The sequence below is a fragment of the Athene noctua genome, chromosome 31 (assembly GCF_965140245.1).
Source record: "Athene noctua chromosome 31, bAthNoc1.hap1.1, whole genome shotgun sequence".
Lineage (NCBI taxonomy): Eukaryota > Metazoa > Chordata > Aves > Strigiformes > Strigidae > Athene > Athene noctua.
In genome coordinates this window covers 1,391,582-1,415,493 of record NC_134067.1, presented here as the reverse complement: position 1 = coordinate 1,415,493, position 23,912 = coordinate 1,391,582, and the positions used below count along the sequence as shown (strand labels likewise).

At 68.1% G+C, this 23,912-nt stretch overlaps 2 protein-coding genes across 3 annotated transcripts; one reads left to right on the top strand and one right to left on the bottom strand.

Annotated features, from left to right (window-relative positions):
• Window positions 1-308: 308 nt before the first annotated feature.
• Window positions 309-2,370, bottom strand: RDH8 (retinol dehydrogenase 8). The gene is made up of 6 exons (XM_074929798.1): window positions 2,225-2,370; window positions 1,555-1,716; window positions 1,292-1,471; window positions 1,118-1,211; window positions 855-1,038; window positions 309-766 (listed from the first exon to the last, which is right to left on the bottom strand). The coding sequence occupies exons 1-6, from the start codon at window positions 2,328-2,330 to the stop codon at window positions 542-544; spliced, it is 951 nt and encodes a 316-aa protein (XP_074785899.1). The 5' UTR covers window positions 2,331-2,370; the 3' UTR covers window positions 309-541.
• Window positions 1,693-22,950, top strand: COL5A3 (collagen type V alpha 3 chain). 2 transcript variants are annotated; one of them, XM_074929790.1, is made up of 67 exons: window positions 1,693-1,807; window positions 5,554-5,721; window positions 5,831-6,044; window positions 6,135-6,297; window positions 6,951-7,073; window positions 7,215-7,367; window positions 8,448-8,564; window positions 8,646-8,807; window positions 8,945-8,992; window positions 9,094-9,135; window positions 9,215-9,277; window positions 9,469-9,543; window positions 9,685-9,768; window positions 9,850-9,906; window positions 10,029-10,082; window positions 10,189-10,242; window positions 10,370-10,423; window positions 10,512-10,565; window positions 10,649-10,702; window positions 10,781-10,825; window positions 11,015-11,068; window positions 11,212-11,256; window positions 11,439-11,492; window positions 11,596-11,640; window positions 11,759-11,812; window positions 11,920-11,964; window positions 12,047-12,100; window positions 12,199-12,243; window positions 12,506-12,559; window positions 12,742-12,849; window positions 13,387-13,440; window positions 13,519-13,572; window positions 13,795-13,839; window positions 14,281-14,334; window positions 14,520-14,564; window positions 14,739-14,792; window positions 14,942-14,995; window positions 15,079-15,132; window positions 15,224-15,331; window positions 15,492-15,581; window positions 15,673-15,726; window positions 15,911-16,018; window positions 16,123-16,230; window positions 17,040-17,093; window positions 17,232-17,285; window positions 17,421-17,528; window positions 17,631-17,684; window positions 17,781-17,834; window positions 17,917-17,970; window positions 18,117-18,170; window positions 18,340-18,447; window positions 18,610-18,663; window positions 18,901-18,954; window positions 19,109-19,162; window positions 19,266-19,319; window positions 19,440-19,547; window positions 19,646-19,699; window positions 19,790-19,843; window positions 19,951-20,058; window positions 20,147-20,200; window positions 20,376-20,411; window positions 20,539-20,592; window positions 20,727-20,970; window positions 21,087-21,199; window positions 21,344-21,412; window positions 21,533-21,769; window positions 22,534-22,950. In XM_074929790.1, exons 2-67 carry the CDS (start codon window positions 5,586-5,588, stop codon window positions 22,678-22,680), a joined length of 5,226 nt encoding a protein of 1,741 aa, XP_074785891.1. In that variant the 5' UTR covers window positions 1,693-1,807; window positions 5,554-5,585; the 3' UTR covers window positions 22,681-22,950. The 2 variants fall into 2 exon arrangements, with proteins under 2 accessions (XP_074785891.1, XP_074785890.1); XM_074929789.1 differs by lacking the exon at window positions 1,693-1,807 and adding an exon at window positions 3,478-3,619.
• Window positions 22,951-23,912: the final 962 nt, after the last annotated feature.

Below are 23,912 nucleotides of genomic sequence, written 5' to 3'. Positions count from 1 at the left end.
CCTTGGGCTCCCCAAGTCCCCCCAGAATCCCCGTCCAACACCCCCAGATCTCCCCCCAGGCTCCCCAACATGCTCAGAGCCCCCCCACCGTGTTCCCCGGATCCCCCAACCCCCTCCCAGAGACCACCCCAACACCCCCAGTTTCCCCTGAGCCCCCCCAGGCTCCCCACCCCTCCAGACTCCCCAAAGCCCCTCAGGTTCCCCAGCCCTTAATGTTCCCCCAGGCTCCCCCTACCCCAACTACTCACCCCGCAGGTTCCCCCAACTCCCCCCACGGCTCCCCCCACCCCCTCCAAGGCTCCCCCCGCCCCCCTCAGACTCCCCTAAGGCTCCCATCCAGGGGAGGGTTCAGCCCCACCCTGACAGGAGCTTCCCCCACCCTGGCTTTCTCTCTCCAGTTCTGACACTCCGGGGGGACACATTCAACCACCATCGCTGTCCGTCTGTCCTGCTGTGGGCGATGCTGGGGGGTGCGAAGCCACCACCGTAACCCCCCTCCCCACCCTCCAGGGAACAAGCTGCCCCCCTTGGGGTGCCCCTCTCAAAGCGGGGTGATCCTCCGTCGGAAGCAGCCGCAGGTGAGGCACCGCAGGACGCCCATGCTGAGGTGGAAGAGGGTGCCGTAGTCGAAGAGCAGGTGGTGGTAGGTCCTCACGGACAGGTCCCCCGCGGGATCCGCGTATTTGAGGGCCACCAGCGGCGTGTAGAGGTTGTTGGTTTGCGTACGGAAAGCCGGACGCCTGGCTCCGATCACCTTCACGATCGCCTGCGAGCCAAGAGTTGGGGGATTCAGGGCCAGCGTGGGGCTGGGAACAACCTCCAAAAACCGCTTTCAACTGCTGCCAGCCCCACACCTCAGCCACGGCGGTGGGGCTCTGCCCCAGCGTGGTGAAGATCTCGTGGGAAGCCGGCAAGTAGACGTCCTTGAAGTACCGCACGGTAGCCGGATCGGTGCCGGGAAATTCGGAGCGTGAAACCTCCTCCATCAGCTTCAGCTCGAACTCCGTGTTCACGGGGCCCGGTTCCACCATGGAGACACTGCAGGGCCGGGGTGGGGGTTCCAGAGCCACCCTTGAACCCCTTTGGGGTCCCCCCCACTGCGTCCCCTCGCTCTCACAAGATGTTGAACTGCAGCAGCTGCACGGCCAGGCTCTCACAGAATCCCTCCACCGCGAACTTGGAGGCGGCGTAGACGTCGTTGAAGACGATCCCTGCGGGCGGGAAAGGGGCTGAAGTCAGTGACACCCCCGCTTCAGAGGCCCCCCCACCCATCAGGACCCCCTCGCCTCACCCTGCAGCCCCATGACGCTGCTGATGACCACGATGTGACCGCTCTGCCGCCGCTTCATGTCGGGGAGAACGGCCTTGATCATCCTCACGGCCCCGAAAAAATTGGTCTCAAAGATGCGTTTCATCTGCTCCATGCTGATACTCTCCACGGGACCGACGTGCCCCACGCCGGCGTTATTCACTGTGGTGTGACACCAGTGAGGGAGCTCAGAGAACACCCCCCCGGGAGCCCCGTGGGGACCCCCCGCCCAGCACCCTGCTCACCCAACACGTCCACCCGTCCCCCAGGGATGCTCCCCATGCACTCCTCCACCGAGCTGTCGCTGCAGACGTCCAAACGTTGGATGCTCAAGGTTTTTCCCAGCGCCGATCCCGCCGCCTCCTCCAATTTCTCCTTCTTCCGCAGGTCCCGCATGGTGGCGATGACTGTGGGGAGCCCCAACCCCGCTCAGGGGGACCCCAGATGTCACCAGGGTCGGAGGGTTAAGCCAGGATGATATTTCCTAAAGCTGCTTTGGTAACTTGGCCTTTAATCCCCCTCCCCGGCCTAATCCCCAGTGCTGGCGCAGGACCTGTGGTGGGTCACGCGCGTGTGTGTGTCCCACCCGGGTGGGAGCGTGCTGCCGGCCCCGCTCACACGCGTGTGCACTGCTCGTGCCGTCCATGTCCCCGTGGGGCTGCCCCACGGCCTCAGCTCCGTTCCTTGTGACAGGGCAGTGGGTGGGGGGACACACAGGGACACCTCGAAGTTGGGGACGGGGGGGGGATTGTGGGGCTGCGAGTTTGGGGCCACGGGGCTTTGGGGAGAAGAGCTGCAGGGCTGGGTGGACGGGGACCCCCAAACCCTGCCCCCTCCCCAGCGTGGGGGCTGTGAGGCCCCTCCTGGGACAACACGGAGGGGGGGTGGGGCGTCCCCCCACCCCAAATTCCTCACCCTGGAAGCGCTGCTGGGGGTCCTGTGCCAGCCTGACGGCGACGGCCAGGCCGATGCCCGAGGAGCAGCCGGTGATGAGGACGACGCGGGGCGCGGGGGTGGCCATGGCGGCGCTGGCCTCGGGTCCAAAGGCTCTGAGGAGATCAGGACCTGGCGTCACGTGGGAGCAGGAGCAGCCTCCCCCGGGGCAGCCCTTGGTGCAGGGCGGGGGGGGCACAGGGTTCCACAGAGTCTTGCCTGTTCTTGGGGACCCCCCCACAGTGGGGTGCGTGGGGTGGGGACAGGCGATGGTACCGGGGGCCTCTCGGGGGACCCCATGGCCCCCCACGGGGGAGCTGGGTGGTGGCTGAAGGTTGGGGAGAGGGGGTGTATTGCCCCCCCCCGCCCCCAAGCAGAGCCCCGGGAGGTGTGTGTGGGGGGCAGGGTCTGTTTTGGGGGGCTGGGGGTATCCGCGGGGGCTCGTTACTGCAGACAACAATAAATATTTGGCGGGAACTGGGAACGGGGGGAGCGGAGCCGTGACTCAGGCGATGAGGCAACGGGGCGACTGCGGCCAGGGGGGCCCCGGGAGCCACCCCGGCCGGCGGCAGCTGTGCCGCGGGGTGGGGGGGTCCCCTGAACCCCCCGGGCCTGCTGTGGGGCTGGGAGCAGGGTGGGGGGTTCTGCACCCCAAAACCCACCGTCCTTGCTGTGGGGCTGGGAGCAGGGTGGGGGGCTCTGTACCCCAAAACCCACCATCCTTGCTGTGGGGCTGGGAGCTGGGCGGGGGGCTCTGTACCCCAAAACCCACCGTCCTTGCTGTGGGGCTGGGAGCTGGGCGGGGGGCTCTGTACCCCAAAACCCACCATCCTTGCTGTGGGGCTGGGAGCTGGGCGGGGGGCTCTGTACCCCAAAACCCACCGTCCTTGCTCCAAGTTTAAAAGTGTGTGGGGGTGTCTCTGCACCTCAAAAGTCACCATCCTCTCTGTGGGCCTGGGAGGAGGTTGGGGGACCTTGCACCCCAAGACTTCACTGCAGACCTGGGGACTCTCCCCAGCCCCCGGCACCGCTCCGGGCAGCGGGAGCTCGCAGCCGGGACACCCCCCCCCCCCTTCAACCCTCCCCTCCCGGTGCCGGTGCCAGGACCCGCCCGTGGGCCGGGGCGGGCGGGTGGGCGGGAGGCGGGGGCTCCCGGCGGCCCGGTCCTCCCCTCCCCTCCCCTCCCCTCCCCTCCCCTCCCTCCCGTCCCCTCGCCGCCCCTCCCCGCAGCCCCGACGAGCCCGGAGCGGGCAGGGCGGGCTCCGAGCTCCGGTACCGGGCACCGGGCACCCGCCGGGCCGGGCATGGAGGGTCGCCCGGTCCCCGCCGCGCTCCTGGCCGCGCTCCTCGCCGTGTTGCTGCCCCCGGCCAGGGCAGGTAACGCGCACCGGGTGACGGGCTGGGGGACACACACGGACACCCCACGTCCACGCGTGTCTCCGCCGCTCCCCCTCCCTCCCCCCCCTCCCATCCCAGCTCAGTCCCCGGTTCCGCGGGGAGGTGGGGGCGGGGGGGGTGGGGGGCACCGACGGGCTGAGCCCCGCGGCCCCGGCGTGGGGAGCGGGGGGCCGCGGGGGGGTCCCCGTGGGATCCCTGCGGTGTCACGCGTGGGGGCTTCAGCACCACGGACAGGGCCCGGGGACACCCACCCCCCCCGCGGTCGTGTCGGGGTACCCCTGGAGGGGGGGGGGGGGAAACCCGCCGGGACGGGGCTCTTGGGGTCCCCCGGGGAGGGGGCACAGCCGGTGACAGGGACTCCCGGCCCTGGGGTGGGGGTGTCCCCCGTGAGCACCCCCGCCTGGAGGGAAGTTACCCCCAAGGGACCCACAGGGAACTCCCCCACCAAGGGACCCGGCGGTGCACCCCCTCCCCGGGGGGAGCCCCCCTGTCCTGAGGGGAGCACCCTCTCCACCAAGAGACCTGGGGGGTGCGCCCCTACCCCGGGGGTAACTTCCCTCCGGGCAGGGGTGCTCCCCCCGGGTCCCTTGGTGGGGGGGTCCTCCTGGGGAGGGGATTCTCCCCACCCGGGCAGGGGTGCTCCTCCCGGGTCCTTTGGCGGGGGGGTCCCCCTGGGGAGAGGGTGCTTCCCCCAGGACAGGGGGTGTCCCCCCGGGTCCCTTGGTGGGGGTGCTGTCCCCGGGGTGGGGACCCCCGACACCCGAGTCCCCGGGTTGACAGGGGTGGGCAGCGGGGGGGGGGGCGGAGGGTTTTGGGGGAGCACGCAAAGTGTGAATAATTGGGATAAGCACTGGCGGGGGCTCCCGGGGGCTGCGGGAGGGCTGTGGGGTGCCCCCCCTGCTCCCACCAGCTTCACCACGCCCTACCCCTTGGCATTAGTGGGCACCCCCATGCCCCCCCAGCTCCCCGAGCCCCCCCATGCCATACACCCCCCCGGGTTCAGTCTCTGGAGGGGCTTGGCCTCTACAACCGCTCCAGGGCCACCCACCAGCCTTGTGCAAGGGGTTCCCAGCTCGGGGGGGGGGCCCTTTTCCCCCCCCCAGGCCCGTCACGCCGTGTCCCCCCCCGGGAATGCCGGCAGGAAGCCGGACCCATGTGCCGGGGTCAGGAGGGCCTGAGAGACAGGAGCGGGGTCAGCCCGTTCCCAGCCTGGCCCCATCCTGCCAGGCCCCCCCTCACGCTTGGGGTGCCCTAGCTGGGCTGGGGGGGAGCCCCGAGAATTGCCCACACCCCCCCCTTCCTATCCCAATCCCTCTGCCTGGCCTGCCCAGACAGGCCTCTCTGGGAGGGAGTGGGGGTGCTGCCCCAGGCTGGGGGGGGCCCTGTGCAGTCATCACAGCCCCCAGCCCACACCCCCCCTCCCCACACACACACCTGGCTGTGCTGGATTAACCCTCCACGCGCCCGGGCGCAGCCGGGGGTTGGGGTCTGGATTGGGGTTTGGCTCCTGCGGAGAGAGGGCAGCACCCCCGATTCTCCCTCTCTCCCCCCCACACCCCCAGTTGGGTGCAGCCGGGCTGCGCCCCGGGGTGACGGGGGGCGTCCTAGGGCTGAGGGGGGTGTCCCAGGGGTGAGGGGGTTCTCCCGTGGGTGACGGAGCCCTCCCGCCTCGCGGGGTGCACCCATGCCGTGGGGTGCAGAGCCGGCCCGGGGGCGGAGGAATGCGCCGAAGGAATCTGGCGGCCGCGGGACCGGACCTTGGGCCCACACAGCTGCCTGGCCCCGGGCCGGCCCGGCTTGGCCAGCGGCAGGCCGGGGGATGGGGGATGGGGCTGCAAGCCCAGACAACAGCCCTGGGGTGTCTCCCGTGGGTCCCCCCCCCCCTGAAGGGTCCCCCCCTGTCACCCCCACAGCCGTGCCCGTGGACGTGCTGCGGACGCTGGGCATGCAGGCGGGCCGAGACGGCGTCTCCGTCACCGCCGGGATCTGCCCGCGGCGCCCCGGGACCGAAGCCCCCGATTTCGCTTTCCGCGTGGATAACAGCACCCAGCTCAGCGCGCCCACCCGCCAGCTCTTCCCCGGTACGGCCCCGGCACGGGGCGCAAACCCAGCATCCCCCTTTGGGGTGCAGGGGAGGCCCACGGTTTTGATGGGATGGCTGGTTCCCCCCGCTTTTTCTCCCCGCTGCAGATGGCTCCTTCCCCGAGGATTTCTCCGTCCTGGCCACGGTGCGAGCCCGGCGCGGGGGACAAGCCTTCCTCCTCTCCATCTACGACGAGCGTGGCGTGCAGCAGCTCGGCGTCGAGATCGGCCTCTCGCCCGTCTTCCTCTACGAGGACCAAGCGGGGCGCCCGGCCCCCGAGCTGTACCCCGTCTTTCGCAGGGTCAACCTGGCCGATGGCAGGTGGGTACCGGGGACAAAGCGGGGGGACACGCACACACAGTGGGGGGTCCTTCCGGGGCCTCTCACTGCCACCGAGCCCCGTCTCCACAGGTGGCACCGCGTGGCCTTGGCCGTGGAAGGCACCAACGTCTCTTTGCTGGTGGATTGTCACCTTGTCGCCACGCTGCCACTGGAGCGGGGGCCTCAGCCCCTTGTTAGCACCGAGGGGGTGACGATTTTTGGGGCTCGCCTCCTGGATGAGGAGGTGTTCGAGGTGGGGCCCTCTCCAGATCTTTAGGCCAGAGCCCCTGGCTGGCCTGTGGCACCCTTGCCCTTGCAGTGAGGGGAAGGGGGGGGACACCCAGTTGCTGCGGTCAGTAGAGGCCACAGTTGTGCTGGGGGCTGCTCTCTGTCCCCCTGGGTGTCCCCATTCCCCTGGGGTGTCCCCATCCCTGTGGAGTGACCCCATCCCTGTAGGGTGTCCCCATTCTCCTGGGGTGTCCCCGTCCCCCTGGGGTGTCCCTGTCCCCATGGGGTGTCCTAATCCTCCTGAGGTGTCCCCATTCTCCCGGGGTGACCCGGTTTCCCTCTCTGCATTCCTGCCCGCTGCAAATGTCAGGGGCCACGGGCAAAGAGGCGGCATTGAGGCAGCGAGGCGAGTGGGGCTGCCCCCCTCCCACCCCGTTTTGTCCCCAGCAGACAGACAAGAGTCCCTTTGTTCACTCACTGCCCCCCCCTGCCTCCACCCAGGCCGGGGGGTGTCCACACTGCCTGCCCCAAGTTGCCCACGGACCTGCTGGCTACTGTGGAGACCAGGCTGGCCACAAGCACCGGCTCTTGCCCGGGGTGTGCACGGGCACCTGCCCAACGCAGAAAGGGGGGGCAGAAAGCCCTTTCCCCCGTGCTCCCCCTTTTTCTTTGCCACAGGGTGATGTCCAGCAGCTGTTGATAGTGGCCGACCCTGAGGCTGCCCGCTCCTACTGTCACCTCTACATGCCCGACTGTGAGCAGCCCCTGCTCTACCCGCTCCTGGCCCCCTTCCCAGAGGAGGTGAGTGCCCAAACTGGGAAGGGGAAAAAGCTGGGGAGCCCCTTGGGAGCCTCCACCCTGCCAGCCACCCCCCAGGGCTGCTGCCAAGCTGCTGCCAGGGGCCCCAACACTTGCATTTCTCTCCCCACTGGCATCTCACAGAGTGGCCCGGAGCCCACGGCCACCTCGCGTCGGAAGGGCAAGAAGGGAAAGGGGAAGGGCAAGCGTAAGGGCAAGGGCAAGGGCAAGAAAAAGAGGAACAAGGAACTGTTGGAGCAGCACGAGGCCTCGGCGCCCTCCATCGTGGCCAGCCAGGTAGAGAGCATGACTAACCCCCCTCACCCTGCCCCGGTTAATCCAGCTCTGCTAACTCGCGACTAACCCCCTCACCCCACCCCGGTTAACCCAACTCCGCAAACCCGCTGCTCGCACTTGGCTGTGGCCGGTGCCCGCTGACCAGCACCGCGTGCGCCCGGGCTCCTCGTGCTGAGACGGGACAGCCGGGCCCCAAATCTGGCTTAAATCCAGAACGGCTCCGGGCGTGCCGGGCCCGAGCTGGACCCAGGCACATCCCAGCGCTGGTGTGGCTCGTGCTGTGCCACCGCCGCAGCTTTGTGCACCCAGAGGGATTCCCAGCCTCAGATCTGCACGGGCTGGGCTAACGCAGGCCAGTTCCAGCTGCTCGGGGCCCTGCAGAGCCGGAGCTTTGGGTCTGTTGGACGTGACTGTGGGGCTCTGGCCAGAACAGCTCCTCCCCAGGATTCGGGGGAGCCCAGGCGGCCGCCGTGTCCCCACCGGGATGCCAATGCGGCTGACACCTGGGGCTGAGCCATCCCCACGGCTCCTGGCCTCGCAGAGCATGACCGGGAGCCAGTGGGGATCCCCTGGGCGGAGAGGGGCGGGGGGGCAGGCCCCCCCACCTCTGCCCTTGGCCTCTTTGGCTCTGGAAATGGGTCAGGGCTGCAGCTGGGAAAGGCGACGCTGGCCAAGGGCGGCCCGGGGGCTGGTGGCTCCTCCTGCTGATGAGTCAGCCTTGGCTGGAGAGACCCGGCTCGGGGTGGCCGTGCTCCAGGTGCTGCTTGGAGCCGGGGCTGGGGCCGGGGGGGGGGAGGAACGGTCGCCCCCGCGCCCGGGAGCAGCTGCCGCCGAGCCCTGGCTCACCTCCCCCTCTGCCCCAGCATTGCTGTGAGCTGGCGGTCCCTGAGGGCGGGAGTCCCTGTGCCTTGTCCCAAAAGGGGAACAGCTCTGGTGCCCCAAAACCAGGCAGGGACCCCCCTGCCCCCCCCAGCCCCCAAACTAAAGGGGCCTGCGGGACCCCCCAGGGGTCATGGGCCAGCACCTCCCTCTGCCACAGCGCTCCCCTCCTCACCCCGTGCCCTTTCTGCCTCGCCCAAGGCCAGCGTGCCCGTGCCCACACCGCCGGCCGTGGAGGATTGGTCCCTGTCACCGCCTGTCCCCTCCCGCTGGGCCACCACCGCCAGCGTCACCCTGAACGGCACTGACCCCTTCGAGGTAGCACTGGGGCTTGGGGGGGGGCTGGTGGGAGGGGGGGTTTCCCCTCTTTCACACCCCCAGTATCTCCCTATCCCTTAGGACACTGGTGAGGAGCTTGTGCTTGAACATGAGGAGGATGGAGTCGCCGGGGCCAGCAGCACGGAGCTGCAGGGCTACGAGGACTACTACGATGGTGACCCTGCGAGCCGGGAGCGGTTCGGCCCTGCTGAGCGGGAGGAGATGGTGGTCCAGGCTCCCCAGGTAACACTGTGGGGGGGTCTGGGACCCCCCTCAGCTACAGCCGGTCAAGCTGGGGCCACGGCACGGGGTCCTGGGGCCGCATAGGGGGGTTCAGAACCCTTCACCCCAGCTCTCGGACCTTTCTCGACGTTTTGCAGGAGCCCAGCTTGAAAGGGGAGAAGGGCGAGCCAGCCGTCGTGGAACCAGTGAGTGGGGCACAGCCCCCCGGGGCACGCGTGGCCCCCCCAGCCCTCTGCAGCCCCCAGGACCACCCACCCCAGATGGCACTTGCTCTTTTCTCCTTTAGGGTCGTCGATTCGAGGGGCCGCCGGGACCCCCAGGCCCTGTGGTGAGGAGTGAGGGATTGCTGGGGAAGGGGAGGGGAATGGAGCTGCCAAAGTGTTAACGTCTTTCTGTCTTCTCCGCAGGGAGAAACGGGTCCCCTGGGACCCCCGGGACTCCCAGGGCTGCCCGGGGACCCCGGAGATCAGGTACAGAGCAGCCGGGGAGAGCTGTGCCGGGGCCAGAGCTGCCCCGCGGCAGGGCTGGGGCCGCGGGCGTCCCAGCGATCATGCCGGTGCATGCTGGCGTGCGCGCGGGGCAATGGAGCTGCAAGCCCTGACCTGACAGCCTGGCTTCTGCGGTGACGCCTTATTCCCCCCCTCCCCTTCCCCTCTGCCAGGGTCCCGCGGGACGGCCGGGGCTGCCGGGAGCCGACGGGATCCGTGGACCAGCAGGGACCATGATCATGTTGCCGGTAAGTGCTGGGACCCCCTCGGGGACCCTCCTGCCCGCTCCCAGTGGGGGACAGCTCTCTAGGTGACACAGAACTGGATGTCCCCAGCACGGGGGTCAAGTGGCCCCCCTCCTTGTACCTCACCCTCCTCCTTCCCCCCAGTTCCAGTTTGGTGGAGACTCCCTCAAGGGTCCCACTGTCTCTTTCCAAGAAGCCCAAGCCCAGGCAATCCTGCAGCAGGCGAAGGTGAGGCCCCTCCAGGACCGACACCCGCCCCCCCCCTTTCCCAGCCTCCTCACTCACTCCTCGCCTCCCTTCTCTCCCCAGCTTGCCATGAAGGGCCCCCCCGGCCCCACGGGACTGACTGGCCGCCCAGGACCGCTGGTGAGTCCAGCCGGGGTGGGGGCTGCTGCGGGGTACCCACCCCACTAATCTGCACTGTATCGGGCCCGTCTCATTGAGCAAACCCTCGTGGGGGGGCTCAACACCTTCTCGTGTTTTTGTAGGGTCTACCTGGACACCCGGGGCTGAAAGGAGACGCAGGGGACATGGGGCCACGGGTGAGTCTTGCTCGGTTGGGCTGTGCGAGGTGGAGGGGGGGCCGTGTGGGGTGATGCCCCTGACAGGCTGCAGGCAGCCCTGATGCCTCCCCCTCCTCTTCATCAGGGTCCCCGGGGAGTGCAGGGACCACCAGGGCCACCGGGGAAACTGGGCAGACGGGTAAGCACTGGGGGGGTTGGGTTTTGCCTCCCCTGAATTTATCAGGGGTCGGGGTGCCCCTTTCCTGGGGTGCGGGGGGGGCTCTGGGCCTTGGGGCTCCATCCCACTCCCTCAACTTGTCTCGCAGGGTCGTGCTGGAGCAGACGGTGCCCGAGGCCTCCCCGGGGAAACCGGAGCCAAGGTCTCGTGCGTGGGGCGGTATCAGTGCTGGCAGCAGGGGGGGGGGGGGGCCAGGACACCCACCTGACTCCTGTCCTACCCCCCCGCAGGGTGACAGGGGCTTCGACGGGCTGCCGGGGCTGCCGGGAGAGAAGGGCCACAGGGTAAGCGGAACCGCGCCGCGGCCCCTCCTGCCGCCGGCGGCCCCGCGCTGCCTCACCCCTCGCCCCTCTCGTCTCTCCCGCAGGGTGACCTGGGCAAACCGGGACCCGCGGGCCCCCCCGGGGAGAAAGGCGCCAAGGTGCGGAGCGTGGGGAGGGCGGGATCGGGCCCTGCTGGGCTCGGCGGGATGTGCTCAGCTCCGCTCTCTCCTCTCTAGGGCTCCGACGGGCTCCCGGGGCCGCGGGGACAACCCGGGGAACCCGTAAGTACCTGCTGCCGGCACTGGGACCCCGGCCCGGCGTCTCCCCCAGCCCCGGGGGGGACAAGCTGGGCCCCCTCCTTTCTCCCTGTGGATTTTCAGAGGGGAGATTTGGGTGCTGGACACCCCACATTCCCTGGGGGACTCTGCTGCCGTCAGAGCTCCCCCTGACCCCTCTGTCCTTGGCACTAGGGTACACGAGGCCTGATCGGCTCCCGTGGCTCCCCCGGCCCCCCTGGCCCCCCGGTATGAGACACTGCTTCTGTCTGTCTGTCTGTCTGTCCCCATCTTGGGCCAAGGGGATTTTTCACAGCCCCATTGTCCTTGGCATGGTGTCACCTTGGGACATGGCATCGCTCTGACACCCCCCCCATCTCCTTTCTCCACAGGGTGCCAGCGGCATCGACGGAGCACCGGGGCCCAAAGGCAACGTGGTGGGTGTCAGTGGGGGCCCCCGCCCTGGGAGCACCCAGCCTGAAAACAGGGTGCTGTAAGGAGGGGGAGGCAGGGCTGGGCCCTTGAGGGGTGCACGGGGGTGCAGCGAGGGCCGGAGTGGCACATCCTGGGGTCTGAGGACATTTTTGGCTGCACTAACGGATGGACTTTCCCCTCTCAGGGAATCCATGGGGAGCCGGGACCCCCGGGACAGCAAGGGAACCCCGGTCCGCAGGTACATGGAGGTGATGGGGGGCCAGTGGGGTGTCCCCACAGGGCTGGGGAGCCTCAGGGGGTCCCCCAGACCCTTCCCAGCACCCCGGTCTGTTCTCTTGCAGGGTCTGCCCGGCCCCCAGGGCCCCGTTGGGCTGCCGGGGGAGAAGGTGAGTCGGATGGCGGGGAGGGGTGTCCCACAGCTGTCCCTGCTCTGAGCAGATCAGAGGTCTCTGGAGGGGCCACCCCAGTCCCTCTGCACCCCCAAAACATCCTCTTCTTGCCCAGGGCCTGCCGGGGAAGCCGGGAATACAAGGTGTGGCTGGGGCCGATGGGCCCCCGGTGAGTAGTGGTGAGGGGCTGCGGGGTCACTGGGGTCCCCAGCAGCGAGGACCCTGGCAGAGCGTCACCCTCCCAGCTCGGGGCTCACGTCTTGTGTGTCCCCACAGGGTCACCCCGGCCGAGAAGGGCCAGCCGGAGAGAAGGGCCTCCAGGTGAGGGGCTGATCCCCCCCCTCATACCCCGAGGGCCCTTTTTCCAAGGGGAGGGTCCCATTTTTGCTGTCTCTGTCCCCAGGGCCCCGTGGGTGCCCCTGGACCTGTCGGTTACCCCGGACCCCGTGGGGTGAAGGTAAGTGCAGCCTCCCCCTCTGAGGCATGACGCGGGGGGGTGTCAGGGGGTGCCCCCCAAGTTGGGGTCTCCCCTCCAACCCTGCTGTGTCCCTCCAGGGAGCTTTTGGCGTGCGGGGCCTGAAGGGCAGCAAAGGGGAGAAGGTAAGGGGTGTCGGGGAGAGGGGACAGCAGGGGAGGGGGGTCCTTGTCCCATGGTGTCTGTGGGTCCCCGGTGTTGGGGGGCACTTGTCCTTGCCCTGAGATAGCTGCGACGGGGGGGGGGGGGGGGGGGGCAGCTGGGCCCAGCCCCTCTGCGTTGGGATTTGGGGCTCAGCCCCACGCTGTGAACCCATCTGGGGGTTGCACCGGTGCTAACACAGGCTCAGCCCCCCTTGTTCCCCCCCAAAATGTGCCTCTTTTTCAGGGAGAAGATGGATTCCCTGGCTTTAAGGGGGACATGGGCCCCAAGGGCGACAGGGTAAGTGGGGGCCCAGGGTCAGGTCTCCTCACTGGGGCTGCGGGGGGCGGCTCCAGGTGCCACAAAACCTCCTGGGGATGGAAGCGGGGTTGGGGGACAGCTGGGGGGACCTGGGGGAGCAGCCCCATGTCCCCCCCGGCCCCTGCCAGCATGCTCCCCACACCTCTGCGTTTCCCTTCCAGGGTGACCAGGGCTCGCTGGGCCCCCGCGGCGAGGACGGTCCCGAGGGGCTGAAGGGGCAGACGGGGCCCGTGGGGGAATTGGGTGCTCCCGGCCCTGCTGGCGAGAAGGTGAGGGGACCCCCGTGGCCCTGTGGCCCTGTCCCTGTGTCCTTGTGTCCCCCTGTCCCCATCCTCCTGTGTCCCTGTGTCTCTGTCCTCATGTCCCTGTGTCTCTGTGTCCCTCCCTGTCCCTGTCCCCATGCCCACATGTCCCTGTCCCCAAGTCCTCAACCCTCTGTGTCCCCATCCCCATGTGTCCTTATCCCCCCATGTCCTCATGTTCCCATCCCCCTATCCCCATCCCCCGTCCCTGTCCCCCTGTGTCCCCGTGTCCCTGTCCCCTGTCCCCCCATTCCTTGTGTCCTCATGTCCCTGTACCCATGGCCCCCTCCCCATGGCCCCATCCTCTTGTGTCTCCATCCCCACATGGCCCCATCCTCTTGTGTCTCCATCCCCACATGTCCCCATGTCCCCCTCCCCCTGTGTCCCTGCATGTCCCTGTGTCCCCGTGTCCCTATCCTCCATGTTCCTGTCTCCATCCCCCCGTCTCCCCATCCCCCTGTGTCCCCATGTCCCCACAGCTCAGCTCTGCGCTCTCCCTTCCAGGGCAAGCTGGGTGTGCCGGGTCTCCCGGGCTATCCAGGGCGCCAGGGCCTCAAGGTGAGCACGGGGGGAGCTTTTGGGGTGTCCCCAGGACCCCAAGTGCCTCATGGGCCCTGGGCTTGTCTCTCCCCGTAGGGCTCCAGTGGCTTCCAGGGCCCCGTGGGGCTGGCGGGAGAGAAAGGCAAGAGGGTGAGTCAGCCCTGTCCCACAGGGTCACCCCATCCCACCCCTCAGGGCCATTCCCTGTCCCCCCCATCCCGCTCTACCCCCCCCGGGCCAAGCTCTGGGCCAGGGAAGGGGCCGAGCCCCCGGCCCTGCTCCCTTCCTGTCCTACGTGCTTGAGGGGGCACTTGGGGGGGGAGCGTGGGTGAGTTGGGGGGCTCTCACCATGTCCCCCCCCTTTCCCCACAGGGCAAGGCCGGCCCAGCTGGGCAGACGGGACAGCGAGGGCCCCCGGTGAGTAACCACAGGGAACATAAGTAGCCCCGTGGCCAGTGGCCACCGCAGGGCCGGCTGTATCCTGCCGTGACCATCCCGGGGTCCAGCTGTATCCCACCATGACCATTCCCGGGTGGGTTGTATCTCATGACAACCATCCCAGGGCTGGCTGCATCCCATGGCAACAGGCAGCCTGCCGGTATCCTGTGGTGATGAGGCTGGAGCCTGTCGTTTTTCATGGCAACCAGACCCTGGGGTTCACTGTAACCCACAGCAGCCAGATCCCAAATTCCTGCCTGTATCCCATGGGAAACACCCGTGTCCCACTCCTGCTCCCTGCCCGGTTCCCTCCACTTCCAGCCCCGTCTCCCTTCTCCTCACCCCACTCCCAGCCCCATATCTCACCCCACTCCCTGCCCCACATCTTTTCACACCACTTTTTTCTTCCTGCCTGCCCAGGGCCTCCCAGGCGAGCGAGGTCTGCCCGGTCCCACGGGGAAACCCGGCCCAAAGGTAGGTGGGAGCTTGGCCACGGGGTCTCCACTGCCCCCCACGTCCCCGCTGCCCCCCACATCCCCATCTCCTCACAGTGCTCAGGGCTCCTTGGCCATGGGTGCTGGCAGTGGGGCTGACGTAGGGCGATGAGGAGGGTGGGGGGGATCTTTGCTGCTGCCCTCAGCCTGTTTTTGTTTCCCCAGGGAGATCCTGGCCATGACGGGGCCCCCGGTGCGGTGGGAGAGAAGGTAAATGGGGGGTGGGCGATGCACAGAGGGGGGTCTCCTCCAGCACAGGCACCCTGGAAAGAGACCGAGCATGGGGACAACAGGATACCAGGTGTGGGGAGAGGGTCTGGGTGCTGTGGGGCTGTGGGGGAAGCCCCTCTGCTGCTGACTGGGTTTTTTTTTACCCCCTCACAGGGTCCCCAAGGTCCGCAGGGACCCCACGGCTTCCCGGGCACAAAAGGTCCCCCCGTAAGTGATGTCTGTGCACAGTCCTGGATGACGTGGGGGACAGTCGGGCTGGCACCTCCTCCTCCTCCCTCTGTGCCCCATGGGGTGCAGGCAGCAGAGGGGGGAGCCCAGCCTGTGTCCCCCACCCCATTACCTCTGCTCCTGCCCAGGGTCCCGCTGGGAAGGATGGTTTGCCAGGACACCCAGGCCAGCGTGGCGAGCCGGTGGGTGCCCTGCCTCCCCGGGGTGGGGGGGGGGGATGCCTGCCAATACCCAGCATTAACAACCCCCCCTTTCTCCTCTGCAGGGGTTTCATGGCAAAACGGGCCCCCCTGGCCCCACGGGGGTGGTGGGACCCCAGGTGAGTGCTGGGGACGGAGGCAGGAGTGTTGAAATCTTCCCAGGGAGGGGTGGAGGGACCCCCAGAAGCTCACCCTGTTCTTGCCCCGCAGGGTAAATCAGGTGAAACGGGGCCCGTGGGAGAGAGGGGACACCCAGGCCCCCCTGGCCCCCCCGGGGAACAGGGCCTGCCCGGAGCTGCTGGCCGAGAAGGAGCCAAGGTAGGAGCCACACCGGGGGTGTCCAACTGCTCACCCAGACCCCCACAAGCCTGAGGCAAGGGGGGGTCTGGGCCCCCACTGAGCTCTGTGGGGCACGAGGCCTCTCCCAGGCTGGGTGGGGATGGAGCAAAGGGCTCTGGTTCTCCTCTCCCCCTCGCAGGGTGACCCTGGCCCCGCGGGGGGCCCCGGGAAGAGCGGCCCCCCAGGCATCCACGGCTTTCCTGGCACCCGGGGGGCACCCGGAGAGACGGTCAGTGCTGGCCCAGGCTGGGCTGCGGCCTGGTACAGTCCTCGGGAAAGGAGGGGAGGGTCCTTCCTCACCATTTCCCTGCTCTCTACAGGGTCCGCCTGGCTTGAAGGGGGGGGAAGGTCCCCCTGGTCCCCCTGGACCCACGGTGAGTCCAAAGCATCGTGACATTTGAGGGGCTAGCTGGACTTTTGGGGTTTCCCTTGGGATATATGGGTACACACTCCTTGCCACCCTGCTTAAAACCTACTTGATGAAGAGGAAGGTTTCTTTGAAGAGGAGGAAGACCGCTGTGGCCTTCCTCCTTCCACCCCACCTCTTCTTCTCTCCAGGGTTCCCCCGGTGAGCGAGGCCCCACAGGGGCTGCTGGAGGCATCGGGCTGCCAGGCCGGGGGGGTGCACAGGGCCCCCCTGGTCCCATTGGCGAGAAGGGCTCCCCGGTAGGTGCCGAGGGGGGTGTGTGGGGTGAGGCAGCGGGTGTGGGTTGTGACGGGCACACGCTGTGTCTCCCGGGGGTCCCAGCCCTTCCCCTTCCTGCCCGCAGGGTGAGCGAGGTCCCATGGGTCCGGCTGGGCAAGACGGCATTCAGGGCCCCGTGGGGCTGCCGGGTCCAGGCGGCCCCCCCGGCCCCGCTGGAGAAGATGGGGACAAGGTAAATCAGGGGCACACACGAGGGCTCCAGGACGGGCGCTGGGGCCAAGTCCCCTGGCAGAGGGCACATCCTGGCGCCCAGGGACCTCCGGGATGGGGCCGGTGTTCCCTCCGGCTTCCCGGGAGCAGAGATTCCCCGGGCGGCCGCGGGCTGTTGGTCCTGGCAGGTTTCCTTGGCACTGCTTCCCAGGTGGTGGCAGGTTTCCCCAGTGCCGGGATTTCCTTGGCCGTGGCTCCCCAGCCGTGGCAGCTTTCCCTGGCCGCCGGCATTCCCTGCTTGTTGACATTCCCTGCCTGTCAGCATTCCCTCTTTGCTGGCATTCCCTCTTTGCTGGCATTCCCTCTTCACCATCATTCCCTCTTCCCTGACATTCCCTCTTCACCGACCTTACCTTCTCCCCAACATTCCCTCCTTGCCGTTATTCCCTGTTCCCCATCATTCCCTCCTCACCATCATTCCCTCCTCCCTGACATTCCCTCTTCCCCATCATTCCCTCTTCCCTGACATTTCCCTTCTCCTCAACCTTCCCTCCTTGCCATTGTTCCCTTCTCCCTGACATTCCCTTCTCACCATCATTCCCTCCCCCTGACATTCCCTCCTCCCCATCATTCCCCCTTTCCTGACATTTTCCTTCTTCCTGACATTCCCTCCTTGCCATTATTCCCTTCCCCATCATTCCCTCCTCACCAACATTCCCTCCTTCCCCAACATTCCCTCTTCGCTGACATTCTCTCCTCGCTGACCTTTCCCTTCTCCCCGACATTCCCGACATTCCCTCCTTTCTCTCACACTTTCCCTCCCTCCCTCAGGGCGAGTTGGGGCTCCCAGGCCAGAAGGGCAGCAAAGGTGACAAGGGCGAGGCGGTGAGTGCTCTGCACTGGGGGGGGGGTGGTTCTCCGAGGGGCACAGAGGCTCCAGGGATTGGGGGGGGGGCATCAGCCACCAGGCAGGTGAGATTTGGGGGCTGCCTTAACCCCTCTGGGGGTGTTCCTGTCCCACAGGGCCCCCCCGGATCGACAGGAATCCAGGGCCCCATCGGGCACCCCGGCCCCGCGGTGAGTCAGTGCTGAGCACCCTTCCCCCCCCCCCCCTTTGGCTGAACCCCACTTTTCCCTCTTGGCTCCCTTCCCTGCCCTCCCGCCCCACACTTGGAGGTGTTGGGGGGGTGACCCCGACCTCTCCCCCCGCAGGGAGCCGACGGGGAGCCGGGACGCCGCGGGCAGCAGGGGATGTTTGGCCAGAAGGGAGACGAGGGATCACGGGGTCACCTTGGCCTAAGCGGCCCCCCCGGCCTGCAGGTGAGGAGCTGGGGAGGGGGGAGTTTGGGTCTCTTGGCCCCTCTGCCTTGCCCGAGGGGCTTCCAGACCCCCCCACCCCGGGCTCACCTGTGCTCCCCCTAGGGCATGCCGGGCCCCCCGGGCGAGAAGGGCGAGAACGGAGACGTTGGGCCCATGGTGAGGAAACCCCCCGGGTGTCCCCCCCTCCTCCTGCCCCCTCTCTCAGGTGCCCTTCACAGCCTGACACCGCCACCCCCTCTGTGCTCCCCACAGGGCCCCCCCGGTGCTCCAGGACCCCGTGGGCCACAGGGACCCAGCGGTGCCGAGGTGAGTACAGCCCCGGGGGGCTCGGCAGGGTGGGGGCTGTACCCCAACAGGGGTACCCCCCCCCCCATCCTCTTGTCTTTAGGGTCCGCAGGGGATGCCAGGCGGCGTGGGACAGCCGGGGGCCGTGGGAGAAAAGGTAAAGAAAACCACGTTTGGGGGGAGTAACATGGGTCCTAGGTTGGGTGCTGTGGCTGGGCAGAATTGCCTGCACCCCCCCAGCACCCCCCGGAACACCCCCCAGCACCCCCCAGCACCTTCCCCGGTTGCTTTTCTCTCACCCAGGGGGAACCGGGTGAAGCGGGAGATCCCGGAGCCCCGGGGGAGCCCGGACCCCCCGTGAGTATCGCAGAGGGGAAGGGGGTGTCTTTTAGGGGCCAGATGAGGAAAGTGGAGGCCAGATCCTGCTCTTGCTGGCCACAAAACACACGGGTACAGCTCTGGGGGAACATTTGACTGCCCCTTCCCCACCCTAACGTGTCGCCCCCCCCTCCCCATCCCTCCACAGGGTGTGAAGGGAGACGTGGGGGAGAAGGGGGATGCGGGTCAGTCGGGAGCTGCTGGCCCCCCTGGCAAGAAGGGGCCACCTGGAGAGGACGGAGCCAAAGGCAACCTGGTGAGAGGAGGCACAAGCACATAGAGAGAGGGGGCTGCTGCCCTGAGCCCCCCCGCCGTGCCACCCAGTAGCCCTAATCCCAGTTCCTGCCTCTGCTTTCCCAGTGCGCAGCAGGTCTGGGGCTCCCTCCCAGTCCCACGCCCGTGTCCCTTCTCTCTGCAGGGTCCCATCGGCTTCCCCGGTGACCCCGGCCCCCCCGGAGACCCCGGCGTGCCAGTGAGTAGCCCCCCACCTTCCAGAAACAGCCCCCCCAACTCCTGGGGCTTCCCCAGGGCTGGAGCCAGCACCCGTGTCCCCTGCGGTGCCCCACTGTCCCCCACTGCTGTCACCCTGGGCTTGGGAGGTGCCAGGTCACCCCAGTTCTCTCCCCACTGTCCTGGGGGTGTGCTGTGGGGTGGGGGCGGGGGGGGGGGGCTCATCGAGGGGAGGGCTCACACCCCCCCTCTGTTGCAGGGTCTGGATGGAGCTGTTGGGGAGAAGGGTGACAGCGGGGACCCCGGTCTGCCGGTGAGTGGGGCTGCAAATTGGGGGGGCCACGTTCCCAGACGGACCACGCTGGGCTGGGGGGGGGTGCTGGGGGGGGCTCTAGGTGCTTCTCTTAAAAGAAGTCCCGGCTGTGGGACTCTCCCCTCACCCCAAACTCCCACTGGGTTCTTTTCAGGGTCCTCCGGGTGCATCGGGGGAGCCGGGACCCCCGGGGCCACCCGGACGGAGGGTGAGTAGGGGAAGGGCAAGGGTGAGATTTGGGGGGGGGGGTGGCGGGGAGGGGGGGGACAGGCCAACGCGCAGCTCCGGGTGTCTCTGTCCCTCTCGTCCAGGGACCCGTGGGACCGATGGGGCGCGAGGGTCGTCAGGGCGAGAAGGGTGCTAAGGTGAGTGGGCCCCCCAAAACGGCTCCCCTCGTGGGGCAGCACCTGAAACTCCCCCCCCAACCCCAGAAAGGAGGGTCCCCGGGGGGGGGGCCACCCTCAGCCCTGTCCTCCTGTCCCCAGGGACAGCCCGGCACAGAGGGACCCCCCGGGAAGACGGGCCCTGTGGGGGCACAGGGGCCACCGGGCCGGCCGGGCTCCGAAGGGCTGCGCGGGATCCCCGGCCCTGCTGTGAGTGGGGGGCTGCGGGGGGGGAGGGATGTTCCTGCGCCCATGCAGTTTGGGGGGGCTCAACCTCAGGCCCCTTTCTTACACCAAGTCTCCTCCAGGGTGAACAAGGTCTGCTGGGGCCTCCGGGACAAGCGGGGCCACCCGGCCCCCTGGTAAGTGGGGGGCGGGCAAGCCCTGGGTGCAGGTGGTGGGGGCTGAGCACGATTCGGGGTGCGTGACCCCCCCGCTTCGGCCTCTTGCAGGGTCCCGTGGGCTTGCCTGGCCTCAAGGGAGACCCCGGCCACAAGGGAGATAAGGTGAGATGAGGCAACAGTTGTGCAGGAACAGGGGGGACCCTGGAATTTTCCCTGAGCCCCCACCTTGGTCGAGGGGGGGGCTGCCTGACGCTGCCCTTTACCCCCAGGGCCACGCTGGCCTCATTGGGCTCATTGGACCACCTGGAGAGATGGGGGAGAAAGGAGACCAGGGACTCCCTGGCATCCAGGGCCCCCCAGGACCCAAAGGAGACCCCGTGAGTATTTGGGGGGTCTCAAGGGCCGGGTGAACGTTGGGGGAGGGGGACAGGGGCTGATGGGGCTGCTGCTGTCTCTAACCCACAGGGTCTGGCTGGACCCACGGGCCCCACTGGCCCCCCTGGCCCCCCCGGGCTGTCGGTGAGTGTCTATCTGCGCTGTGTGGGTTCACGGGGATTCTCACACCCACCCTTAACCCCCCTGCAGACCCCTTGGAGGGTGAGAGGGGCAGGGGGGGGACCCTGAGGCCCAGGGAGGGGTTGGGGGGTGGCTGCTGTGGGATCAGCGTGCACCCATTCTCTCCTCTCATCTGTAGGGCCCCTTGGGGCAGAAGGGCTCCAAAGGCTCACCGGTGAGTGCTGGGGGGGCTGGGGGCTGGCGGGGGGGCGGGAGGGCAGCCCCTAATATGCCCCCAGAGGGGAATGTGGTGCCTGTTGCGGGGAGCGAGTGCCATGATGCCAAGTCGTCATCTTTTACAGGGTGCTCTGGGTCCCCGAGGTGACACAGGCCCCCCCGGTCCCCCGGGACCCCCGGTGAGTAAGGGATGCTCTGGACAGTCACTACTTCACCATCTGTCCCCTCCTGGGGGAGAATCCGGTGTCTCCAGACCCCCCCTCATCCTGCTGCCTGGCCCCCACATCTCTCATTCTCACCCCTTCTGTGCCAGGGCCGCCCAGCTGAGCTGCCTGAGCCGCTGCCCTCGAGCCGGAGCAGGAGGCACCGACGGGCAACTGAGGGGGCCCTGGGGGAGCAGGGGGCCCCCCCGGATTACGAGGGGCTGGAGGAGGTGTACGCCTCGCTCAGCTCCCTGCGCACCGAGGTGGAGCAGCTGAGACGGCCCCTGGGCACCCCCGAGAGCCCCGCGCGGGTCTGCAGGGAGCTGCAGCTTTGCCACCCGCACCTCCAGGACGGTGAGGAGGCCAAGTTTGAGGGAGAAAGGGGCCACCAAAACTCCCTCTGTGGGGGCCAAGGCTCGCTCAGAGCCAGCAGGGACCATCTGTGTGTCTGTCTGTCCTTCCCTCCTCAGGCGAGTACTGGATTGACCCCAACCAGGGCTGTTCCCGCGACGCCTTCCGTGTTTTCTGTAACTTCACCGCCGGCGGCGAGACCTGTCTCTTCCCCGATAAGAAGTTTGAGACCGTGAGTTTTGGGGGCAGAGGTGTCAAAAAAACCCCTCCCCCCAGTGGGGGACACAAGTTTGGGGCTCACTTTTCCCCCTGCTCTGTGGGGCCAGGGGTTGGGGAGGCTTCACCCCCGCTGCTGTCTCTGTCCCCCCCCTCCCAGGTCCGACTGGCTGCCTGGAACCGGGAGAAACCGGGGACGTGGTTCAGCACCTTCAAAAGGGGCAAAAAGGTGGGAGCTGGGGGGGCTCTGGGTGGGGTGGGGGGGCAGCGGGACCCCCCTGCGTGGCATCACCCCTACCCCTGGGCACGTGGGGGTGTGTCTCAGCCCCCTCATCCTCTCCGTCCCCAGTTTTCCTACGTGGACGCAGACGGGAACGCGGTGCCCGTGCCCCAACTCACCTTCCTCCGCCTGCTGAGCGCCAGCGCCCGCCAGAACTTCACGCTGACCTGCCAACACGCGGCCGCCTGGTTCGACGCCGGCGCCGGCACCTTCGCCCGCGCCCTCCGCTTCCGCGGCGCCAACGAGGAGGAGCTGGGCCACAACCACCCGGCCACCCCCATCCGTGCCCTCCGCGACGGCTGCCAGGTGAGAATCCTGGTGCCACCAAAACACCAGGGACAAAACAGAGGGACCTGGGCGGGGGGGGTGATTGATAAGGAGCCAGCAGTGTGCCTAGCTGGCCAAGAAGGCCAGTGGCATCCTGGCTTGTACCAGCAATAGTGTGGCCAGCAGGGACAGGGAAGGGATCTGAGCCCTGTGCTCGGCACTGGTGAGGCCGCCCCTCGATTCCTGGGTTCAGTTTTGGGCCCCTCACCCCAAAAAGGCCATTGAATGACTCGAGCGTGGCCAGAGAAGGGCAACGGAGCTGGGGCAGGGTCTGGAGCACAGGTCTGCTGGGGAGCGGCTGGGGGAACTGGGGGGGTTCAGTCTGGAGAAGAGGAGGCTGAGGGGAGACCTCCTGGCCCTCTGCAACTCCCTGCCAGGAGGGGGCAGAGAGGGGGGATGAGTCTCTGGAGCCAAGGAACCAGCGCCAGGCCCCGAGGGAATGGCCTCAAGCTGCCCAGGGCAGGGTCAGGCTGGCTCTGAGGAAGGATTTCTGTGCAGAAGGGGCTGTTGGGCGTTGGAATGGGCTGCCCAGGGCAGGGGGGAGTCCCCGGGATCCCTGGGGGGGTTGAAGAGTCGGGCTGAGCCAGCGCTGAGGGATCTGGGGGAGTTGGGAAGGGTCAGGGTGAGGGTCATGGTGGCACTGGAAGAGCTTTAAGGACTTTTCCAACCCGGATGATTCTGGGATTCTGTGAAAACATCTCCCGGCCACTGCCCCAGCTGCCACGTTTGCCACTTTCCCGCAGGAACGCCGCGGCCAGGAGCGGACGGTTTTGGAGGTGACCTCGTCCCGCGTCGAGCGCCTGCCCCTGACCGACGTGGCCGTCCTTGATTTCGGAGACACCAACCAAAAATTCGGCTTCGAGTTGGGCCCCGTCTGCTTCATGGGCTGAGCATGGCCCCGCAAAGGAGGGACGGTTTTGGGGGGGGGGGGGGTGGTGTCTCCCCTCTCTCCGCCGCCCCCCGCGCTGGGGACACTCACCCAGGGCCTGCTCTGGCACACTCAGGACTCGGAGCCACCCCCTCCTACCTGCACGACCCCCCCCCTTATTTATACAACCGGCTCCCCGGGGTGGGGGGGGTGGGGGAAGCTGGGGCAGGGCACCCAGATTCTAGGGAGGCAGGGGGGGGGTTTCAAGCCAGCCCCCTCCCCGTGGTGCTACGACGCTCCCTGAGAGCCCCTTAGTGAAGCACTGGACGTGCCCCCCGGCACGGCAACACCGCGAGCCCCAGCCCCTGGGGTGGGGGGGCCCAATTCACCCCCCCAACCCTGCGCCAGCCCAGGCTGCGACCCAGGGGGGGCCACACACTTGGTGCGGGGTGTTAAACCTCCTCCATCACCCCCCCCGAATGCTCTGCCCCCTCCTTGGGAGGAGTGGGGGGGGCGGGAGGAGCCCCCCTGCTCTTTGAGGGGGGGGTCACCCCAGCTCACGGCACAGCCCCCGCGCAGCAGCGGGACCGGGGAGGCCGGGGGGGGCTGGGACGGGGCGCGCGAGGCTCAGCCCCGGCGCCATTGCGGTGACTGTACGATAAACCGACTGTATCGAAGCCGTCTGCCCCCCCCCCCCCAATTTTTGCTGATTTCCATGGAAACGAGTGGGGGGGGGGGGGGGGGGCTGCGTACCCCAGAATGGGCTTCGTTAGGCCACTGGCCTCGTGTCCTCGCTTGCACGAGGGCGTGCGAGGCCGTGGCACGTGGGGATTTGGTGTGGGCACGTGCCCGCCGCCAGCCCCTCCTGCCCCCCCCCCCCCCCGAGTCCCGGAGAGCTGCCCCCCCCCCATCTGGGTGCCCATCACCGTGTCCCTGTGGGACGGTTTGGGGGGACACCAGGAAGGCTGATGTCCCCCCGGGGGGGGCTGCAAGGGCAGGGCTGGGGGCAGCCAGACCCCCGAGAGGGGACCCAGGACTGTCCCCCCCCAAATCCACTGTCCCCCCCACCCCCAAATCACCATCCCCAGGGACCCTGGAGAGGGAACTGGGACCAGAGAGGGGACCCAGGACTGTCCCCCCCATCTGCCCCCTCAAACTGTTCCCAGGGACCACAGGGAGGGGCCCGTGGCCAGAGAAGGGACCTGAGGCTGCCCCCCCAAATCCTCTCCCCCCAAACCTCCATCCCCGGGGACC